Below are 21,760 nucleotides of genomic sequence, written 5' to 3'. Positions count from 1 at the left end.
ATGTTCAAATGTCACAAAGTCTTAGTAGAAAAAAAGATAGCTTTAATTTAAGTTGGTTATGCTAAAGAAAATCATTCAACTGAACATTTGATGGTAGCAAAAAGGTAGCTTTCCAAGTCGCTCATTTTCTCTCTCTCTTCTTTCTTTCCAAGTGTCTTGCCCAACACTGCTAAGTCTGCACACCTTGATTTATGTGTTTTCATCATCTAGGCTGAGAGTGTGTTACTGATTTGACGTAATTCTTTCATATCATATAAAATGAATGCCTAAAGTTATTTTTTCTATTCAATATAGTACTGATATTACTGAGGTCTGCTACAGAGTCATGCCATGTTTCACTCAATTGGGGGCCGGATAGGTTAATGTTTATGATAAATGTTTAATACTTCAATTATGTTAAAACTGGAACTTTACAAACCTCTCAAAAATCCTCATAAAGACTGGCATGTCGGTCCTTTAGACACTTTGCCAAAGAAGGCACTGTCGTTAACAATACTGTTGCAAATATACAGTATAACAGCACTGGAACTTTTAAAGATGCATGTATCACTCTGCTTTACAGGTATTCTGAGCCATTAATTATGTGAACTGTTAAGTAGCCAACATTAAGGGTCGTCGTAACAAACTTTGCACTACAAAATGAAACATATCACCACAAATAACATTTGAGTTAAAAAACGATTATTGCAAATTTCCAGGTATGCACATATGACATCAGAAGTGGACACAAGGTACTGATTAAGCTGTTAACTCATCAGCATCAAACATATTCCACCAATAGGGCTGTCAACAGACTTTTTTCACTGGTCGCAAAATAAATGGAAACACACAGATGTAGCATACCTGATACAAAGTAGCTGGTTTGTGGTAAAGTGTAGACCTAGTTTACACGAAGCTGCAAGCTAGTGTGCAGGAATGTTTATGTATTGCTTGGCACCAGTGCAGTCCTGGTCCAGTTGCCAAACTATTTGTGTTGGTAGAGCCAAATAAACCATTAAATAAACCACTAAACAAACAAATCTAAATCTGTTGTCACTTTTTACTGTTGATTAATGGCACTTGTAGAACTGCTGTATAAAAGCAATATCACACCTGAGGTCCTGCTGCTATACTTAATATAAGCACGGCTGTGATTATCTTCCTATGACCAAATCACAGCCTTGCTAATATGCAGTACAACAGCACAATCTCGAGTTTGATATTGCTTAATTATGCAAACATCGATCTCCTGTGCCATTACGAGGAAATATTAGCATAATTAGGGCAAAATACAATATGTGCACAGTATGTAAAGTAAGGCAACGTAAGGTCTTGACATGATAACAAGAAAGAAACTTTCACTGTCTGCTGCAAAAGGAATGAATGCTCTAATTATTCTAGTTCTTATTTTAGATCTGTTTAAACGGGATTATGCAAAGGATATCCCGCGTCCATCCACAGGACATCCATTTTTAAAAGGTTAATAAATATCAAGGGTACACACACAGACACAAAGTCAGATGCACAAAAAATGCTGTCAACTTTATTTTTCACCAAAGGGCGATGGGTTTAACACTACAGAGTGCAATATAATGTGATCCAATTATTGTAAGACAATGCTTCAGGTGGTTTTATTTACATACTCTGGCAATCATGATGATACCCGTTTTGCTGTAGATCGAGTGTTAAGTTGGAGAGCTATAAAGGTAGGTAAGAGGTAGAGATACACATGTATATAAATCATACAATATGTTATTTATACAGCAATGTAAATGAAAAACAGAAACAAAGCCACAAATTTAGAAAGACCAAGAATTCAGAAAGACCAAGTTTCAATCCAGGATGGATCTTAACGCATCTCAACCATTTGGACCTGACGAAGCTCCCACTTGGACTGAAACTTTGTCTTTTTGAATTCAATTTGTGGCAAGTCTGTAGGCGTCTGCCATTTCACGAATAAATTATTTGAAAAATACGAGAAGACATTATGTACACTTAGGATGCCGTGAGGGATTCTGACTTCTTAGCTTATTAAGCATCCATCTTGGTCTCATGCTTCTCCTTGAGCAGTTCATCTATGAAATCTCTGACCCTGACCAGTGTCTGTTCGAAAATGTCTTCATCACTAGAAGAGGTGTCATCTACATCAACATCTTCATCTGCATCTGTAATTGCATCATCACCATTATCATTGTCTTCACTATCCACCAGCTCATCTTCGTCAGCGGAGTCCAGGGTCACTGATTCCTCATCAGCATCGACCTCCATGTAAGTGGTGGACTCGGACATTGAATCTTCAAGAGTGGCATTCTTGAGCAGCTCATCGATGTCAGTGGAGTTGATGATGCTCTCAACCAAGTCATCAACATCAGCGGAGTTAATGGTGCTCTCCAACAGGTCTTCTACATCACTGGAGTCCATGTTGCTTACCAACTCATCTACATCAGTGGAGTTTATGTTGCTTACCAGCTCATCTACATCAGCGGAGTTAATGGTGCTCTCCAACAGGTCTTCTACATCACTGGAGTCCATGTTGCTTACCAGCTCCTCTACATCACTGGAGTTCATGTTGCTTACCAGCTCATCTACATCAGTGGAGTTAATGGTGCTCTCCAACAGGTCTTCTACATCACTGGAGTCCATGTTGCTTATCAACTCATCTATGTCAGTGGCGTTCATGTTGCTTACCAGCTCATCTACATCAGCGGAGTTAATAGTGCTCCCCAACAGGTCTTCTACATCAGCGGAGTCCATGTTGCTTACCAGCTCCTCTATGTCAGTGGTGGTTATGTTGCTTGCCAGCTCATCTAAGTCAGCATCATCGATGGAGTCTGAGTCTTCATCAGAGTCACTGTCTGCCAGCTCAGCCAAGTCAACGTCGTCGTCAGAGTCTGTGTCATCATCTGAGTCGCTGTCTGCCAGGTCGTCTATGTCAGTGGAGATGATGTTGCTCGCCAGCTCATCTACATCAGCAGAGTTAATAGCGCTTTCCAACAGGTCTTCTACATCACTGGAGTCCATGTTGCTTGCCAGCTCATCTACATCAGTGGAGTTCATGTGGCTTGCCAGCTCATCTACATCAGCGGAGTTAATAGTGCTCTCCAACAGGTCTTCTACATCACTGGAGTCCATGCTGCTTGCTAGCTCATCTACGTCAGTGGAGTTCATGTGGCTTGCTAGCTCATCTACATCGGTGGAGTTAATAGTGCTCTCCAACAGGTCTTCTACATCAGCGGAGTCCATGTTGCTTGCCAGCTCATCTATGTCAGTGGTGGTTATGTTGCTTGCCAGCTCATCTAAGTCAGCATCATCGATGGAGTCTGAGTCTTCGTCAGAGTCACTGTCTGCCAGCTCAGCCAAGTCAGTGTCGTCGTCAGAGTCTGTGTCATCATCAGAGTCGCTGTCTGCTAGGTCGTCTACATCAGCGGAGGTGATATTGCTCACCACCTCATCTACTTCAGTGGAGTTGATGTTGCTCTCCACCAGCTCATCAACATCGGGGTCGGACATTGCGTCTTCAAGAGTGATGCTTTTGAGCAGTTCCATTATTTCAGGGCCGTGCTTGGAAAATGCATCCATTAGAGCCTTCGTGTCATCTTCATCTGTAGATGAAATTGCATCCATAAATAAAAGACAATTCGTCAAACTGTTGTCTGTAAAGAACTTGGCAGGTTTGATAATTGTATTAAAAATTACACAAGACATTGACTTTCTAACATACATACAGAGTTATGGCATTGCATCAATACATAAGACATCTGGTGCACATATCACACTACTTCAAATATTATGACAACTATCACATCACATCAGATCATCTAGTTACCTGGGTCTACTGCAGCAGCCTTTTTGGCTGGTGCTGCAGTGATCACAACCACCAAAGCAAAGGCCAGCACCAAAATTTGGATCTTCATTTTCTGAAAGAAATCATAAAATCTTACATAAATACTATCAAACGGACTGTGAGCATTTAAGTAACTGACTCTGTTGGGTTTGTGAACGGAGTGAAATAAATGTACTGGACTCACCTTCAGTTTGCATTCACTCTCAGGTCCAAATGACTTAAACTCCAAACAGGAGTATTCTGACTGTCTGACCGATACACCTCAAATTTATACCCTTTTGTCCTAAGTTTGTTTGTACACAGTGATGAGAGCATCCAATGACGTGTCCTGGGTTTGCTAGTCCATGACAAACAATGCCCCAAGGCTAATGATGTACTGCAAATACACTGTATTTTATTTCAGTTTTATTACCTAATGTTAAATAATGATCAGGTGTACAGTATGTTTGGAAGTCCCTAAGTGAAAAAATTGAGAGCCTACTAGCATTGATTATACAGCTGCGGTTTAATATTTGCTTATTTCTAAACATATTTAAAGGTTAAGTGTGTAGGATTAAGTGGCATCTAGAGGGGAGACTGCAGAACAGGAACTTCCTCTGTCAACACAAAAACATTAACACGAATAGCTCTATCTAGAGCCAGGTTTCAGTTTGTCCTTTATGGGCTACTGAAGACAACATGGCGGACTCTGTGAAAGAGGACCCGCTCTGTATGTAGATATAAACAGCGCACTCTATGGTAACAAAAACACAAGGATTCTTATTGTCAGGTGATTTTAAACTAATGAAAATATAGCTGTGGGGCGCTGGTGGCTTAGTGGGTAGAGCAGGCGCCCCATGTACAGCGGCCCGGGCTCGAGTCCAGCCCGTGGCCCCCTGCTGCATGCCCCCCCCCCGCCCCCACTCATCTGTCCTGTCAATTAAAGGCTAAAATGCCCAGAAAAATATCTTTAAAAGAAAATATAGCTGTGAATATTATACTACATTAATGTAAACTGTAACCACAAAAACTATAGTTACCACCTCTTGGTTGTATGCCTCTGCGAACCTGTCAACTTTGAACTTTGAACAGCTAACATCCATTTTTGTGAGTAATATGGATGCTTCACACATCTTCAACATGGCAGCACAGAAGATCTATACACCACACCAATTCAGTATCTGACCAAATGTCCCCCCTTCTGTTCCTGAGTTATGACACTGAATATTGGCCAGAAAAGTGTTTTTGCAGAATTTTATGATGTCACAGTGAAGTTGATCTTTGACCTTTCGGATAAAAAATGTCATCACTGTGAAATTTTGTCATTATTCGAGTATGAATTGAGTTTTGGACCAAAACATGTTTTGTAAGGTCAATGTGACCTTGACATTTGACCTTTGACCACTAAATTCCAATCAGTTCATTGAGATATCACGTTCACAAGAACACAACAGATGCAAGGTCACAATGAAGTTAACTGTTGACCACCAAAACCTAAGTAGTTTATCCTTCCATCCAAGTGGACTTTTGTGCCAAATTTTTAAAAAATGTCTCTAGATGTTCTTAAGATATCACGTTCATGAGAATGAGATAGACAAGGTCACTGTGACCTTGACCTACGGTCATCAAAATCTAGTCAGTTCATCCCTAAGTCCAAATAGGCAGTTGTGCCAAATTTGAAAGAAATCCCTCAAAGCATTCTTGAGATATTGCATTCACAAGAATGGGACGAATGGACAACCTGAAAACATAGTGCCAAAGGCATTATGAAACTTTTACACAAGCTAGTGTTATGTTGGGACCACAATAGTGTCCTGAGTTTAAGGCAATCAAAAACTTGTTTATCAAATATTTATCACAAATAATTGTTTTTCAACTCTCTTTCTCATTTGGCTAATACCCCAAGGCTCCGGTAAGTTTGCTGATAAACTGACCAAGTCAGCAAACAGCTGGTTTCAAATGAGGGTGAGAAAGCAGCAGTGTGCTCCTGGAAAAAAGTTTAGTTTCGTTTTTGATTGCTAAGAATTATTAATAACACAATTAAAAACTTTCTGAAGTAATAAATTTTATATCTACATAATTAATTTTACTGAACCAACCAAAACCAAGTCCTTAGTGCACTCAAGGCTTTTACACACCAGGAACATCATCTTTTTGTTCCTTTTTTTCTCCCATGCTCTTAATGTGTATGTCAGTATATTTTTTTTACTTGTTTTTGTCATGAGTATTTTCACAGAGAACGTGAATATGATGTGGTGAAAAAGTGATGTAATATTCTTCTGGAATGTGGTTGATTTTTCATCATCAACCAATCATGTTGTGCAGAACAACAATGGTGGACCTGTTGATCGCTTGTGTTTCTTGGTACCTTGTACTTTATGAAACTGCTCTTTCCTACTTTCATATCCATCTAACCTTAACCCTTTGGCTCCCACTTGAAAACCCCCAGACGGCAGTATAATTCCCACTCATAGTGTCACAGGATTGTACATCTGGTCCTAAACTGAACCAAGGAGGAATAAAGGAGTTATAATTATCACAAAAGTACAGTGCAACATACACGTTGATGCAGCAGTAATTGTAATCCAGAAACATTAAATATAAAAGGAAAAAACTGGTTGGAACCATTTTGCTGTCCAGTGAGTACCTTTACATTAAGCACTTCAAGTACATTTCGCTGACTTTTACCTGTAGTGGAGTATTCTGACAGCGTGTTATTATTACTTTTATTGCAGTATAGGATATGAATACTTATTCTACCCCTGTTATTTGTCAAGTAACTGTGGCAACTGCTGAAGCTCATTGTACTAGAACTAGAATTGCTGTCAAACTCCTTGCCATAAGAGTTTGAGGCAAAGTAGGCTTATTTCAGCAGCCCGACCTCTTTTAGCCAACCTCATTCACCCTGTGACAGACTGCCCCCACCATTTCAAAAAACTCACCAGATCTACACAAATCACACATATGGCCTAATTTAGATTGAAAATGGTGATTTTTGCCGAAAGGTGACAAGTTTGCAGATATACATATGTATATATAATAAATAATAATAATATACAATAAAGATATGGAAGAGGGTTTGTAATGAATTTATAAATATTCGGGGTACACACACAGACTAAAAAGCACAAAAAATACTGATACTGAAACTCAGATAAACCTTTTTATTTCATGTTGTCACAAGCTTTTACATCAACTTCAACTGTCAGCTTTTTTTGTCCCCAGAGGGCGACGGGTTTTACACCATGAAGTGCAATATGACATGATCCCATTATTGTACAACAATGCCTCAGATGGTTATATTGTACACAGTTTTACAATAGTGATACCCGTTTTGCTGTAGTTCAGGCGTTAAGTTGGAGAGCTGTGGAGGCAGAACAGGTAGATGTACATATGAAAATACAGCATACAAAGTATAAGACTTTTTTTGTCACTGAATGTGTGAAGCACTTAAGTTAGGCTCACATGATCCTCACTTGGTGACATGTGTATGTTTTTCTCTTGAGATTACTTGATATCTTATATTATATTTAAAATGTTGTCTTTTTGAATACATTTTGTGGCAAGTCTGTAGGCATCAGTCATTTCAGAAATAAACTATTAGAAAAATATAAGAGGACATTCTGTATACTTGTGACATACAGGCAGAATGTCATGAGGGATTCTGACCTCTCAGCTCACTAAGCACCTTCCTTGGACCCATCCCTCAAGCAGCTCATCAATGCCAGTGTAGTTGACGGACACTGCATTCTTCACTCGTGAGAGACTCATTTGTGTCACTGTTGTATTTCAGCAGCTTAACAATTCAGCTTGGTACCAGGTGATTCCATCCTTGAAAGTGTTGCTCTTGGACAGCTCATCCCCCAAAGTCTTCATGTCATTTTCAGCTTTACATTTATTGCATCTATAAATAAAAGACAGTTAGTTCTTTCTTTCTAACATACATACAGATTTATGGCATTGCATCAACACATAAAACATCTGGTGCACATATCACACTACTTCAAATATTATGACAACTATCACATCACATTAGATCATCTAGTCACCTGGGTCTACTGCAGCAGCCTTTTTGGCTGGTGCTGCAGTGCTCACGGCCACCACCAAGGCCAGCACCAAAATTTGGATCTTCATTTTCTGAAAGAAATCATAAAAACTTACATAAACACTATCAAGCAGTCTGTGAACATTTAGTAACTGACCCTGTTGGGTTTGTGGAAGGAGTGAAATAAAGGTACTGGACTCACCTTCAGTTTGCAGTTGCTCTCAGGTCCAAACGACTTCAGCTCAAAACAGGAGTATTCTGACTGTCTGACCAATGCACCTTAAATTTTTTTGACCTATGTATGTTTGACCACAGTGAGTGCAGCATTAAATGAAATGTTTCCTCAGTATGCTAGTTTATGATAAACAATGCTCCAAGGCTTATGATGTAATGCAGAGACACACTGTATTTTATTTGACGTTTTTAATTAGTAACTATAGTTGGCAATGTTAAACATTGATCAGGTCTACAGCATGTTTTGAAGTACCTCAATGAAATCATTGGGAGCCTCCTGGCATTGATTGTACAGCTGTGGTTTTAGTATTTGCTTATTTCTAAATATATTTAAATAATAATCGCACAAAGTTTCTACACATAGAGGTATGAAGTCCACATAAGCCTGAGTTTATTGTGTTCATATTTGACTGATATATTGTTAATTATCAAAAGAATGAGTATGCCACATTCAAAATCACGCAATACCTGAACAAGTCCAGGGTCATGACAATTACAAGATCTACTTACTTTTACTAAAGCTACTGTTATGTTACATTATAGCATTTGGTTACACCCACGACCACAATGGTATCCAACATGCTCAAAAACTGTCCTATTAAATAAAGGCAAAAAGGCAAAAAGAAAAGAAAAGAAAGGGTTAATTTGACAATTATGATCTATAAACAGTTGCTGTATTTGCTGTTAATGGACCCATACAACCCATTGTTAGAAAGCAACACTCCTTGCCATTTGATTGATGCAGACCATTTTAAGATACAAGCAGCTTCAATAAACGCTTCTGTCAGGCAAAAACAAACAGTTAGAAATCACAGTTATAAATTTACTATAATCCACAGATCGATATCCCAACGGAAATGCTGCTGACACAGTTCTCATAGGCTCCCAAAGGTCCAGACAATCTGAATCCAGCAACATATTAAGTCCAGAGTGACACATTATTACAACCAAAGATATCCACAAATTGCCTTTGCATCGTTTCAGTGTTCATATTTCTGCAAATGTTTTGCATGATTTCTTCTGTTTGCATGTAAACAGCTGACTTCTCGGATATCAAAATGCAGGCGAACTCCTGACCTTTTTAATGACACCTCAGTTGAACTATTAGACGCTTCATATTCTTTTGCTATGGCCTCCATAGCCAACAGGGCCTGTGTTGAAGGAAGATACATCCCTCACACTTTCTGGTCCGATAGCCAATCAAAATGAGTGGCCTGATGGCTTATGGGCCTTAAATAGAAATTTCTGTCTTTGTCGACTTATTTTTCACCCATATTTTCACATTCAGTGCACAGTTTTACCCTCTTTTTTGAAAAGTGCCTGGATGAAACATGTAAAATGTTTATTTTCTGTGATATTGTTATCTAATTTGAATTTGGACAATATGAGGCTTCTTGCTATGGTCCCATTGTGTTTTCTAGCCGATACCTCCCAGTTCTAGTCATCTGCAGCATTCCCCCCCCCCCCCCCCCAAAGAACATATTCTGGCAAAGTTAAAAAAACTTTTATCAGTGTATTGAAACTTATATAACTCAATGACAGAGGCACTTACAGTGATTCTGTTGGGGGAAATCTTCAGTGTTACCTTTAAAATGAGACCATGGATGAATATGAACTGAAAGTGGAACAAGACCAGTTAAAAAAGTCAGGCCAAAGCTGCATGCAAATACAGAAACAGCATTGTTCTTGTATTGCAGTCTAGAACCACTTAGTGCTAGTCCCCTATTTATTATAGGGAAAGTAGTAGTAGTAAGATCCAACTGTTTACATACTAACAGAGACTTGTTTGGCTGCTTTGCCTAGTCAAATAACCAATATCTAATTTGTGTGTTGGTATTTTCAAACGTTTCACTTTCATTGTAACAAGAGGAAAAAGCTTTTACGATGTGAACTCAATGTGTTTGGCAAACATAACATTAACCTTTTTTTTTCCTGATGGCACAGACGTTTCCAGTCGCCTCTCTGTCTGTTCTGCTAAATTTGCGCTAAATTTATGTTCTTATGTCAATTTTGGAAATGTCGGGGGTGGTTTTTTTTTTTGCTGTGGTGCCGTGTGGCAGCTAGTGGGCCAGGTCAGGGTTTCTAAATGTAAACATCAGTAAACATTAAGAAAAAGATGGGGAGGATCAGTACCAGCGGAACTAGCATCCTGCTAGCAATTGTAAAGGCGCTGCGTAATAAACTGGACAACATCCATCAGTTTCAAATGGGACACAGGAACTGTAATATCCTTTCAACAAAGCTTTGCTAAATCTTGGAATACCAGACAGCATTCAGCCAGGTGACTCTTTATCTATTTGCTGATCTGACAAAGCACATAACTCTAGTGAGAGAGGGGGAGAAGCTGTGTGCTTTCTGGTGAATAAGAACTAGTGGACCGGTGTGACAGTGGGAATGTGAGGTGCTGTCCCGTTCCTGCCCGCCCTGCGCAACAAGGGATATAAACACTCTGGCTCACTACTATATGCCATGAAGAGGCAGCTGCAGAGCAGAACTTCTACCCATGTTCCGGTGGAGCGACCGTGAAGCCATCTTGTTGAGGTTAAAATGTGTAAACAAACTACAATGTATGCCCCAAGTGACGCCAAAGACGGAGCCAGACACCATCATTGATGTCACAGATGACATCAATGAATTCACTGAGTCTGTGGTGGATTTAATTAGTAAAACAACAGAAGGAACTGTACCCATAACTACAGCTAAATCTTTCAGCCGTGCTTGCTGTTGCTGCATAAAAGTATGACGCCATGATGTCAGCAAGTCGGAATACTGCCAATATTACAATATTATTATAAAAATTATTTAACAGTGTCATACACCACATAACATTACTAACCTTATATATCTCTGGAACATTACATGCAAAGCCTACATATGTTTTTTTTGCCCAGGAGCTAATGTTAGCTGTTGTGCCCTTTTAGCAAAGGCTCCAATGAGATCGTATCCCTTTCAGAAGCTCTCTAATCCTGCCCTCAGCTGCAGTGTCTTTTTGAGACTTCATAAAATAAATCCATAATTATAACTTTGACAATGTCTTCTGTGATTATGTATTCTTTTTCTGTGTTTAAAACAGTTATTGTTGTTAGCCAGTCCATGCTTTGGGATATGTATGATGACCAATCAGAGGTTGTGTTTCTGACTGTATGGCCGCTCTGATCTCAAACGCATGTGATTAGTCCAGACTTTACACATGAAGATGAAAGGGGTCCGTTATTTATTCTTATTGTAAAATTAAATGTAAATTTTAATACTGTCATTAACAAGGAAAGTAAATATATATATCTATAAATATATAAATGTTCTGTAGACAGACAGACAGACAGACATATGGATGGATAGATAGACAGAGAGATCGACAGACAGACAGACAGACAGACAGACAGAGTAGAAGTGAGGATTTTTAAGTGGGCTGGGGCCTGGGTAAAGCTGGGACAGAAACTATGTGGGTGTAGTTACTGCTAGTGACTGTGGCCACAAAGCTAGTTAGCAGGACATACTAATATTTGCAGCTTACCATGGACCAATTACACATATTGTTTCACCCACAGCTTACACTATTGCTCTTGTGTTTTTGGATTTGGAAAGGCTAAAAACATGAGGGCATCGCTTTTACTTCAGCCCCATGTACACAACTTCAACATGTGCAGAAATCCAAAGCTTGACAGGCCTGCCATGCCTGCCAACGTACAGTAATGGTTGCTGGCCCCTAATCAACTTAAAATCTAAATTGTCTTTTGGCTCATCTTGTTATATTGAAATTTACATTTCCTGATTTTACAATCTTACTTTACCAAATTCAAAATTACACAACTATAACTTTTGAGTATCTTAGAGTACATTATAATCTCCTATATTTTTAATCTACATAAAACATCTTATGCTATTTTCCAGAGAGAGTTACCACTACTGTCTCTATTAATAACTAGAAAAGTGCACTCAGTAGCATGCAGATCTCAGCCAGGCGGTCACACAGGCTAATCACAGCCACTCAAGACAGTTCCTGTAATTGCAGCAGACACACTGCAGTGTGTTGCAGAGTTGTCTCAGAAGCTACATACTAGGTAAGGCTTGGTGTTTTTGGACAATTTCCAGAAAACTTGCAGCCCCTACTGGCTGGTAAATAGGAGTGAGGACTCTGCAGTCAATGACCTATATAACACTCAATAAAACAGGTTTTTCAACAATTGTGAATCACCACAACCACGAGATGCCCTCAAACATACAGTCATAAATGTGTACACAAAATATGAAGCTGATTAGTCCAGTAGTTTGCAAGATTAGCTGTAGGCAGACAGACACACACACACTCAAACACATGATCCCCTTCAGGCTTATGCCTGGCGGATATAACAGATTGTTGAATTTGTTCTCATGGCTTAAGACCTTTCACACAGTCAACCCTGTCTCCCCCGACCATGGTGACACAATTGCTCTTGTTTTATTAATGGTTGAGCCCTGAAATACAAGTAAACAAAATCTAAAATTTTATATCAAAACTTAATTATTAGTGTTTTAACTTAACCTGTACAATTTAATGCACTCCAATACCATGGCCCTGAATTTTCAAAACTTAAAATGGCTTTTCAGCTTTTCATGACACTTAGAAAAATGTTCCCAAGAAATATATCTCCCCAGATTAAGTTTAGAAAATCAGTAACACCTGGTATTAATAATTTAAGCCAATACAACATCACTGCTTAATAAAAATGAACTCTGGAGACACAATGTCAACAGAAACTAAGCGTCGTAAACACATTGGTAGGAGTTTTTGTGCGCGACTGTATTCGATCTGAAGGTGTACTTACTGAAATAAACTGGTGACTCATTGTATATGTATGAGACAGTTTATTAATTTAAAGATTTTCTCACTTCCTGTTCAAGCTTCTAACAATTTTTCCCAGAGCAAATATGCAGATGCTCTGGTTCAAAAACAGCGCAAACCTTTCTATGGATGTCAGTTTTGAGCCACAGTGAAGGCCCAAATGTGGCCTGCAACAGACTAGATAAGACTTGGTGGTTTTAGCTGAGACAATTTCTAGAAAACTTGCAGCCCCTACCAGCCGGTTAAGAGGAGGATTTAGGAGCCAGCGGCCAGTGACCTGTAAAACTGTTAATAAAACAGGTTTTTCAACAATTGTGAATCACCACAAGACACCCGTGAGCAAATAGTCATAAACGTGCAAACAAACTATGAGCCTGATTAGTCCAGTAGATTGCGAGGTAAGCTGCAGACAGTCAAATACACACACACACAAACACACACACAACCAAGCACATGAACCCCTTCAGGCTTGCGCCTGGTGGACATGATAAAATAAATAAAACATAATGTTCCTTTGAACACGGAGATGACAGCCTATTAGCTGATGTTTGTTTTAGACCAGTTTTTCCAGTACTGGATGAGATATCAGTTGATGTTTCCTTTCAGTAGGCACTTGGCACAAACATCCAACAATGACTCTACAATGAACTGATTAGATTTAGATGGTCAAAGGTCACAGTTACTGTGACCTTGTTTGTCTCAATCTTGTGAACATGATATCTCAAGAACACTTGGAGGGAATTTCTTCAAATTTGGCACAAATGTCCATTTGGACTAATAATGGACTGATTAGAATCTGGTGGTCAGAGGTCAAGGTAGCTGTGACCTTGCATCCATCTCACTCTCATAAACACAATATCTCCACTTGAACTCAAGAATGAACTGATTAGATTTTGGTGGTCAAAGGTCAGAGGTTACTTTGACAAACAATCAATACACTAATTATGACAAAATTTCACACAAATGTCTAATAGGATAAAATGATGATGTGGCAACACTTTTCATTTCCAAAACACTTTTCTGGACATTATTCAACACTCTAACTCAGGAACAAGGGGAGACATTCGATCAAACATTGATTTAGTGACACTAATATTGAGTGTCCACCTTGAAACTGTGCTGATTGTTAAGATCTTCTTTGCTGCCGAGGGGGAAGATTAGTGTGAGGCATCCACGTTTGTGAATTTGTAGCGTCACTGCAGCAACATCCATATTTGAAGCATTGTCTACTGTCATGGCTACATGAGTCTGGACAGACGTGGATGTAAACTGTAACTGCAACTTGACTGGTTCACAGAGGGAACTGCGAGGCCATAAGTCTAGTTTTTTTTCTGATCAACATGCTAGTTCACCATTTTTTAAAATAAAAAATTCTCTATTGTGGAATAATTTCAATATGACAAATGTCCTGTTCCCACCTTACTTTTCAGATATTTGTTTCTCAACTGTCGGTTGTCTTTGGGTCCTGGGGGGCACTAACAAAACAGCAATAAATATTTACTCTTGAGTTCCAGTAATGTGCATTCAGTCTGTGTTTGTATTGGGATTATAGCACACAATGTGTTTTCGCAAGTCAGTTAACAAACAATGCTTTGAGGCATTTTAAACACTGTGTTGTTACTGGAAGTATGGATGATCAGGTATTAAATATGTTGCTTTAATTAGCAAATACTATTGCAGCAATATTTTTATAGGCTTTGAAAATAATGTTAGAGGAAAAATTGCCAAAAGTAGCAAAGGAATTGAGAAAATATTTAAATTAATTAACTGTCTTATCTACATACAATGAGTAACCAGTTCATCTCAGTAAGCGCACCTTCAGATGGAATACAATCCAGTTCAATAACTCCTACTAATGTGAAGTTTACAGCGCTCAGTTTCTGTCGACAATGTGTCATCCACAGAGGTGTTAATTTGACTCTGGAGTTCATTTTTATTCAGAAGTGATGTTGTATTGGCTTGAATTATTAATGACAGGTGTTAGTGATTTTCTAGATGTAATTTGGGGAGATATACCTCTTGGGAACACTTATCTAAGTGTCATGAAAAACTGAACATTTTAAGTTTCAAAAATTCAGGGCCATGGTATTGGAGTGCATTAAATTGTACAGGTGAAGTTAAAACGCTAATAATTGAGTTTAGATATGAAATTTTAGATTTTGTTTACTTGCATTTCAGGGCTCATCCCTTAATAAAGCAAGATCAATTGTGTCACCATGGTCGGGGTGGACGGGGTTGACTGTGTGAAAGGTCTCCTTTGCTGACTAATTTAGCCATGAGAACAAATTCAGCAATCTGTTATATCCGCCAGGCATAAGCCTGGAGGGGATCACGTGTTTGAGTGTTTTTGTCTGTGTGCCTACAGCTAATCTTGCAAACGACTGAACTAATCAGCCTCGTATTTTGTGTGCAAATTTCTGACTGTATGTTTGAGGGCATCTCGTGGCCCCGGACTCCTCACTCCTATTATCCAGCCGGTAGGGGCATCAGGTTTTCTGAAATCTGCTCGGCTAAAAACAAGCCCTACTGTCTGTGCCTTTGTCGCAGATCAAAAACTGACTTCCATAAAATAGTTTGGTTCAATGTCATCACCACAACCAGGATGTTAAGCCGTGTTCAGCGTGATGAAGGTCTGTAGTCTCTTTCTTCCACCTTATATCTGTAGTCTCATTTCGCCACTTGTTAGCCACCACCTTTTTAAGACATATGAAAGCTTCAAAATTCACAAGTGGGGTATTTACTGACATATTTAATGTCATAGAAATAAACATGAAAATCTTTTAAGCTAGCCCTAACCACAAACTTTATTTTAGGCATATTACAAAAACAAACATTAAAAACATTAAAAAACCTGTTGACTTTAAGATGAATGATTTAGGACTCACTCCTGTAGTGTTCTATAAATCCACATTTTTTGTTATCTTCACCACCGTCTTGACTGTAAGGGAGCCAGGAGTGACATTCCACCACTTGGTGCAGCTCTCTGCAGTAGAGCCACCCAATTTGTAAAAAAAACACACTTTATTTTCAACTAAGTGAATTTCCGGCACAGAGCTTTTATTTTGAAGTGCTGTTTCCTGCTGTAGAGTGAGTGACTAACGGACATCTACTTGACAGAGACAGCAAACTAGCTCAATGACATGGCCAAATGCAAGTATGACGCTGAATGTATGAAACTATGTGGACCTTGAACTAATAACTAAGGAGAACTCTGGACCCCCTGACTGGATCGGTTTGGGAACTACTGCTTTAATGCACTGATAACTGGTTGTAATCTGTTCACAAACAGCTGACTGCTTTGTGAACAGCTATGAACACCACTGATTGTACTAACATTTTAGCTTTCTCTTTGTGAATTACTCTTATTCTAATGAATTTTATTTATCCACTGCACCTTCAAGCTACAGTTGGTAACTTTTATGAAAATAACTTTGTCTTATTTTCTAAAACTCTCACTACATTATATTCTGAAAGAAGTACATGAGAAAGATAATCTGTAAAAAAAAAAACATAAAGAAAGAAAAAAAAAAGATGTCCCTGCTATTCTTCCTACAGCCTCTGATGGCATTCAGCCACTCAACAACAACCAATCAGAGCTGAGGAGCCTCTAACGCCGCTGTCAATCATGTCAATCACAGCTCGTGAACTGTGGTCAAACTGTCAAACTAAGCAGCACTAATCAAATATGAATCATGTCAATTTCTTTCCTCAGATGTTTTCAGAAACATATTTTAGTGTACTGTTTAGCTGTAAAATGAGAAAGTTGGTCTGGCTGGTGGGCGATGCTTGGTCATCCTGTTTAACTGTATCCAACATGGCTGCTGGATCATGAACTTTCTCATTTTGCAGCTAAACACTATATTAAAATATGTTTCTAAAAACACTGTAGTCGAGAAATACACAATGCAGTAACATAATCTTTATTCGTATTTGACCAGCGCTGACAAGTTTGATGACAGTTTGTCATGATATGACTAAGAGTTGGTTAGAGACTCGGCGGCTCTGATTGGTTGCATTTCTTCACATGCAATAAGGCCATTAGAGGCGCTACAAGGCAACAGAGTAGGCAAAGAAGTTTGATTTTTTTTCCGCCCACAGATTATCTGTCTCATTTAGTGGTGTGTAAAAAGAATGACAGTTTCAGTAAATATGAAAAATATTTAATAAAGTTACCAACTGTTTAATCTCAAGTTAAAAGTAATTTGTATCATATTTGGCTTCAAGATAATTAAAGTATTTTATCTTCTTGAAAATATTTATAGATGTTTGCATATTTGGTTTATCTCTTTTTGGCTCAGACACACAAAAGAAAAATCACTGCCGTTAATATCATAGAATTAAAGGAAGTCTATGGTCACTGTAACGGTGCCTATAAGAAATAAGGTGGAAGAAAAAAAATGTTGTTCATGCTTCCTATTTTAAACTGAGTTAAAGCTCACATCCCACCCCAAAATTAAGACACTTCACGTACCTCAACAACAGGCCACATTCAATAAGCATCTTAAGGACAACATTATCCATAGGTCGAAGGGAGTTCTTCCCATTACTACACAATACTCAGGATAGCTCACCGCTGCTTCATGAATGGGTCATAACAGGAAATTATCAGCTAGGAACTTTAGTGGCTATGTGTGGGGGAAAAACTGGTGGTAGGTTGAAACACTTCATGAATACGACCTCAGATCTAACACCTCATTTCCATGTTTAGAAACATATCAGCTTCCAGTATGGCTTTGTGCCTCTGACCAGTGACCACAAGAGGGAGACAGGCCTCTGATAATGAGTCAGATCCACACCCACACACACCCACACATCCATACCATCTTTCTGCCTTTCACACCTGAAGCTGTGCCTACATTAAATTACTTTGTCCTTCATTTACTCATATATGTCAGAAAAGAGAGAGCAGTACAAAAGATACATTAACTGAATACTGAACTTTTTGTCTTTACTTTTTTTATTACTTCAACAAAAAACTAACATGGTTTAAGTATGCATGTGCTGTACTTAAGTATATTTTGAGGTTCTTCTACATGCTATACTTAAGCAATATTTTACATATACAATACAGTATGATCAGTTGTTATGGGACCACAGAACAGTATGACATGGAGTACACATTAGCTCCACCCTGACCATCTGCAACATGGCATCAGTATCAAAACCCACCAGGTACTTTTGAAAACCAGGTATAGAGAGGAGCAGGGGTGGACTGGGACAAAAAGTTGACCATATATATATTATATGATACAAATGTGTAATGGTTTCTTTCAACTTTACTACATCACTACACTCTATTCTTCCTGCTGTAACTTGCATCACTCATCCCCCCGAGACACACACGCACATTTATTTTAACAGGCATGACAACATCCGTATTACAAAGACTATCACGTTTTTACAGGCATACATTATGACAGGCTCATGATAAAATGCCCTGGCAATGCCGATTCATGTAACCATAGCAACTCTCTCCAGCCTGCTTGCTCATGTTGAGAGAGAAGAGGGAGATGACGAGACTGAGTTACTCTGAACTTCCAGCAAGCTACTTAAAGGGTTTGAAAAGTCCAGGTTAATAGTATTTTTCTGACCTGAAATATCTCCGTGCTTCCCTTGTGTTTTTTATTATAAATTTTGGCACACTCTTTGTTGCAGATGGTGCTTAATGAAGCCACTGAGGCTAAAGGGGGAGGGGATTAAAATGTGTTTGGGCCAGCTCGGTGTCAATTAAGAAACCTACCTGTTTTATTGGCTGGTCAGACATTAAAAAAAAAAAAAAATTACAAAAAGACAGTTGTGTTGGCCCAAATGGCCAGTCCACCCCTGGAGAGGAGAAGTTCTCAGTTTTGTTTTGGTGAGAAACAGCTTGGATTTACAGATGCATATAGGTATGTCATTTTTCTTCAAGGTAAAAATGTGTTTCCTCTTTACATAATGCAGCACTTCTTGCAGACTCTGCAAGTAGAGCACTGGGCAGTAGGTAGACATAAAAAATGCTGAGAAATATAAGTCATTCTACATATTCCAGACTGTACATGTGTATGTCCTGTTTATGTGCCTGTTTTGGCATTAGTTGGAGACGTGATGTGGGACTCCTGTGAAGTAAGATGGAGGCCAGCAAGGTGGCTCCTGAAATATTTCACTGGGACTTGTCTGTCGGTGGTGAATGGGTATGTGAAGTTCTTGCATGATTAGAAGAGTGTGGCCTTGAAGGAAATCACTTCCAAAATTCAAATTTGGAGATGGGGGAGTTTAAATATCGAGTTTGGGTTAAACACATACAATCATGGGCAGAAGATGTTCTGCAAAAGCCAAAACTGAGAACTTTTTCTTTTGCATTCAAGAATGAATACAAATGAGTCAGATGGAGACGAGCTTATCAGATATGCAACATAAATACCTTTTATACCAGAGGATCATCAACTTCATAAAATAAATCATTGAAAATTAATTAAAAATCAAAAAAGGTGTTGCATAACAAAATAAAAAAAAATATTGGCCGTTGCTTGCATTCAAGAGTAATGACGAGCAGGTTGGAAGCACAGAGGGGGAACACCTAGTTTTTATAACAAGCTTAGAAAACATCAGTCCCATAACTATGAAGGTGTTCAACTCACATGGGAAAAAGTTTTGAAACATCTATTCACAGGGAAGCTTGGATGAAAGCAGTACAGTCGCGGCCCGAGAAATGCAGACACAGTTAATTTCATTTAGATTTTTTTTTAAAAAAAGGACTTCCCCAAAAATGTCAAGGTTGAGGCTTAGGGAGGATGATGGCTGTTGGAGATGCAACAAAGAAAGGGGGGAATTCGTCCACATGCTTTATGAATGTTAAATGGTTCATGACTTCTGGTCAGCTATTGTCAAATGTATTAAAAATATACTGGAAACAGACCTCAGTGAGGGTCCAGCATTATGTATATTGGCCTACCAATGGTGGCTAGCCTGTACTTAATAATATATTCTTGGATGAAACTAGCCCTCATCAAGATATTGGAAGTGCATTACATAATTGTTTATACTTTTTTTTGTCTTTTAATTGTATATAATGTTTGTACATTTGTAATGTAGTGTATGTTCAAATGCAGAAAAAGCAATAAAACGTTTACCATATAAGAAAGTTAACAAATGTGAAAAATGTGTTCAACTTACCTTAAGGCAGAGATCACTCTGTGCACAGTTGAAATGTGGTATATCACCATGACATAGTGAAACTGGAAGATACTCGGGTGTGATTGAAGATGAAAGTATTTGTGAATACTCTGAGCTAAATGAGATGGGAAGTTAAATTCATTTAATTCTACACTGTCCTTTATATCATGGTTTATGGCAAGTATCATTTTAAAAAGTTCATTTTCTTGATTTAGATTTGATAGGTATGGAGAATCGAGCTTTAAGGAACATGTTTTTGCATTACTTTTGCATTTATTTTTGCATTTTGCATAATTTATTTTTGACTTTTTTATTACTTTGACAAAAAAATAATATGGTGTAAGTATGCATGTGCTGTAGTATATGTCTGAGGTTCTTGTACTTGCCATATTTGAGTAATATTTAACATGCAAAATACACAATATGATCAGTTGTTATAGGACTGCAGAACAGTATGAAAAGTAGTTCAAATTAGCTCCAGAGTTGGTGGAGTCTAAATACAGAGTCTAGGGTAAACACACACAATCACAGGCAGAAGAAATATGGCAAAACCCAAAACTAAGAACTTAACGTTTACATAAGAAAGATTACTAATGTGAAAAGTATGTTAAGTGCAACTTACCTTAAGGCAGAGATCACTCTGTGCACAGTTAAAATTTGGTATATCACCACAACATAGTGAAACTGGAAGATACTCAGGTGTGATTGACTGTGAAAGTATTTGTGAATGTGTGTGAGGTGGGAAATTAAATTCATTTCATTTTATTCTGTCCTTTATATTATGGTTTAAGGCAAATATTGTTTTTAAATGATTTAGATTTGATAGGTACGGAGAAAAAAGCTCTAAGGAAAACTTTTGTGGTAATGTTTTTGCATTCTTTGAGTGTCTTTTTAGACACAGAAAGTAACAGTGATGTATGATGTATCCATTTGACTGTTTTGTATGGAGTGTGGACTGCTACTAGTGTTTGGCACTGATTCACGTAGATGTAGATTTTGTCTTGTTTGGATCTAGGTATTGTGTCTTGTACTCAGGGGTCTGTGTTTGTGCTTTGTATTTCATTTTTATTTTTACCCTGGGGATATCTTTTGAAGCATTGGTTGTGGAAGGTTTATGTTTTTTAGTTTGTGTTTGTGTCTGGATGATATTCATGTATTGTGCTGTTGGATGATGGTGGGTTAACATACTTGAATGTTTGGTTTATTTGTGGTTAAAACATTAATTCAATAATTCATATTCATTCAGAAACAACATGACAGTTAGCACTTATGAAGTCCCGCCCTTTCTGGAGTCTGGAACCCAGTGGAACCTCAGTCAACTTACCTATGTGCTAGGCTCGTCTATGTTGAAAACAAAACCCACATTTTGAAGATTGTGAAAAGAAGTAAATGGGAGACTGGGGGAAAATCTGCACACATAAATTACATTATACTCTATGTAGCCACTTTAGCATTAGTTAATGTTAGCAAATACTACCTAACTAGCTAGCTAACTAACATACAGCTACATCAAAAGGAGTTAGTCTAATGTCAGATCACCAACATAAACCAAGTTTGCTTCCTCCTTATTTTTGTGGTAATGTTAAAGAGATTTGGAAAAGGAAAGATAAGTTGGTTGCTGACATATTATTCAAGATGACATGAGTTATTGTAAGTCAGAAAACATCAAAAATAATGTTCCTTTGTTTATATTATCTCTGTACAG

General features: G+C 38.3%; 1 protein-coding gene and 1 long non-coding RNA gene across 2 annotated transcripts; both read right to left on the bottom strand.

The window, feature by feature from the left end:
* Positions 1 to 1,495: 1,495 nt before the first annotated feature.
* LOC117250660 (uncharacterized) lies at positions 1,496 to 4,057 on the bottom strand. Its single transcript, XM_033616662.2, has 3 exons — positions 4,008 to 4,057; positions 3,806 to 3,896; positions 1,496 to 3,581 (listed from the first exon to the last, which is right to left on the bottom strand). Exons 2-3 carry the CDS (start codon positions 3,891 to 3,893, stop codon positions 2,011 to 2,013), a joined length of 1,659 nt encoding a protein of 552 aa, XP_033472553.2. The 5' UTR covers positions 3,894 to 3,896; positions 4,008 to 4,057; the 3' UTR covers positions 1,496 to 2,010.
* A 2,959-nt stretch (positions 4,058 to 7,016) lies between these two features.
* LOC144459947 (uncharacterized) lies at positions 7,017 to 8,087 on the bottom strand. Its single transcript, XR_013488664.1, has 3 exons — positions 8,050 to 8,087; positions 7,852 to 7,939; positions 7,017 to 7,706 (listed from the first exon to the last, which is right to left on the bottom strand). It is a non-coding gene; the product is annotated as an uncharacterized LOC144459947 (long non-coding RNA).
* Positions 8,088 to 21,760: the final 13,673 nt, after the last annotated feature.

This window comes from Epinephelus lanceolatus, chromosome 22, assembly GCF_041903045.1.
Source record: "Epinephelus lanceolatus isolate andai-2023 chromosome 22, ASM4190304v1, whole genome shotgun sequence".
Classification (NCBI taxonomy): domain Eukaryota; kingdom Metazoa; phylum Chordata; class Actinopteri; order Perciformes; family Serranidae; genus Epinephelus; species Epinephelus lanceolatus.
The sequence above is the reverse complement of the archived record's forward strand: the minus strand, read 5'-3'. Positions and strand labels throughout refer to the sequence as shown.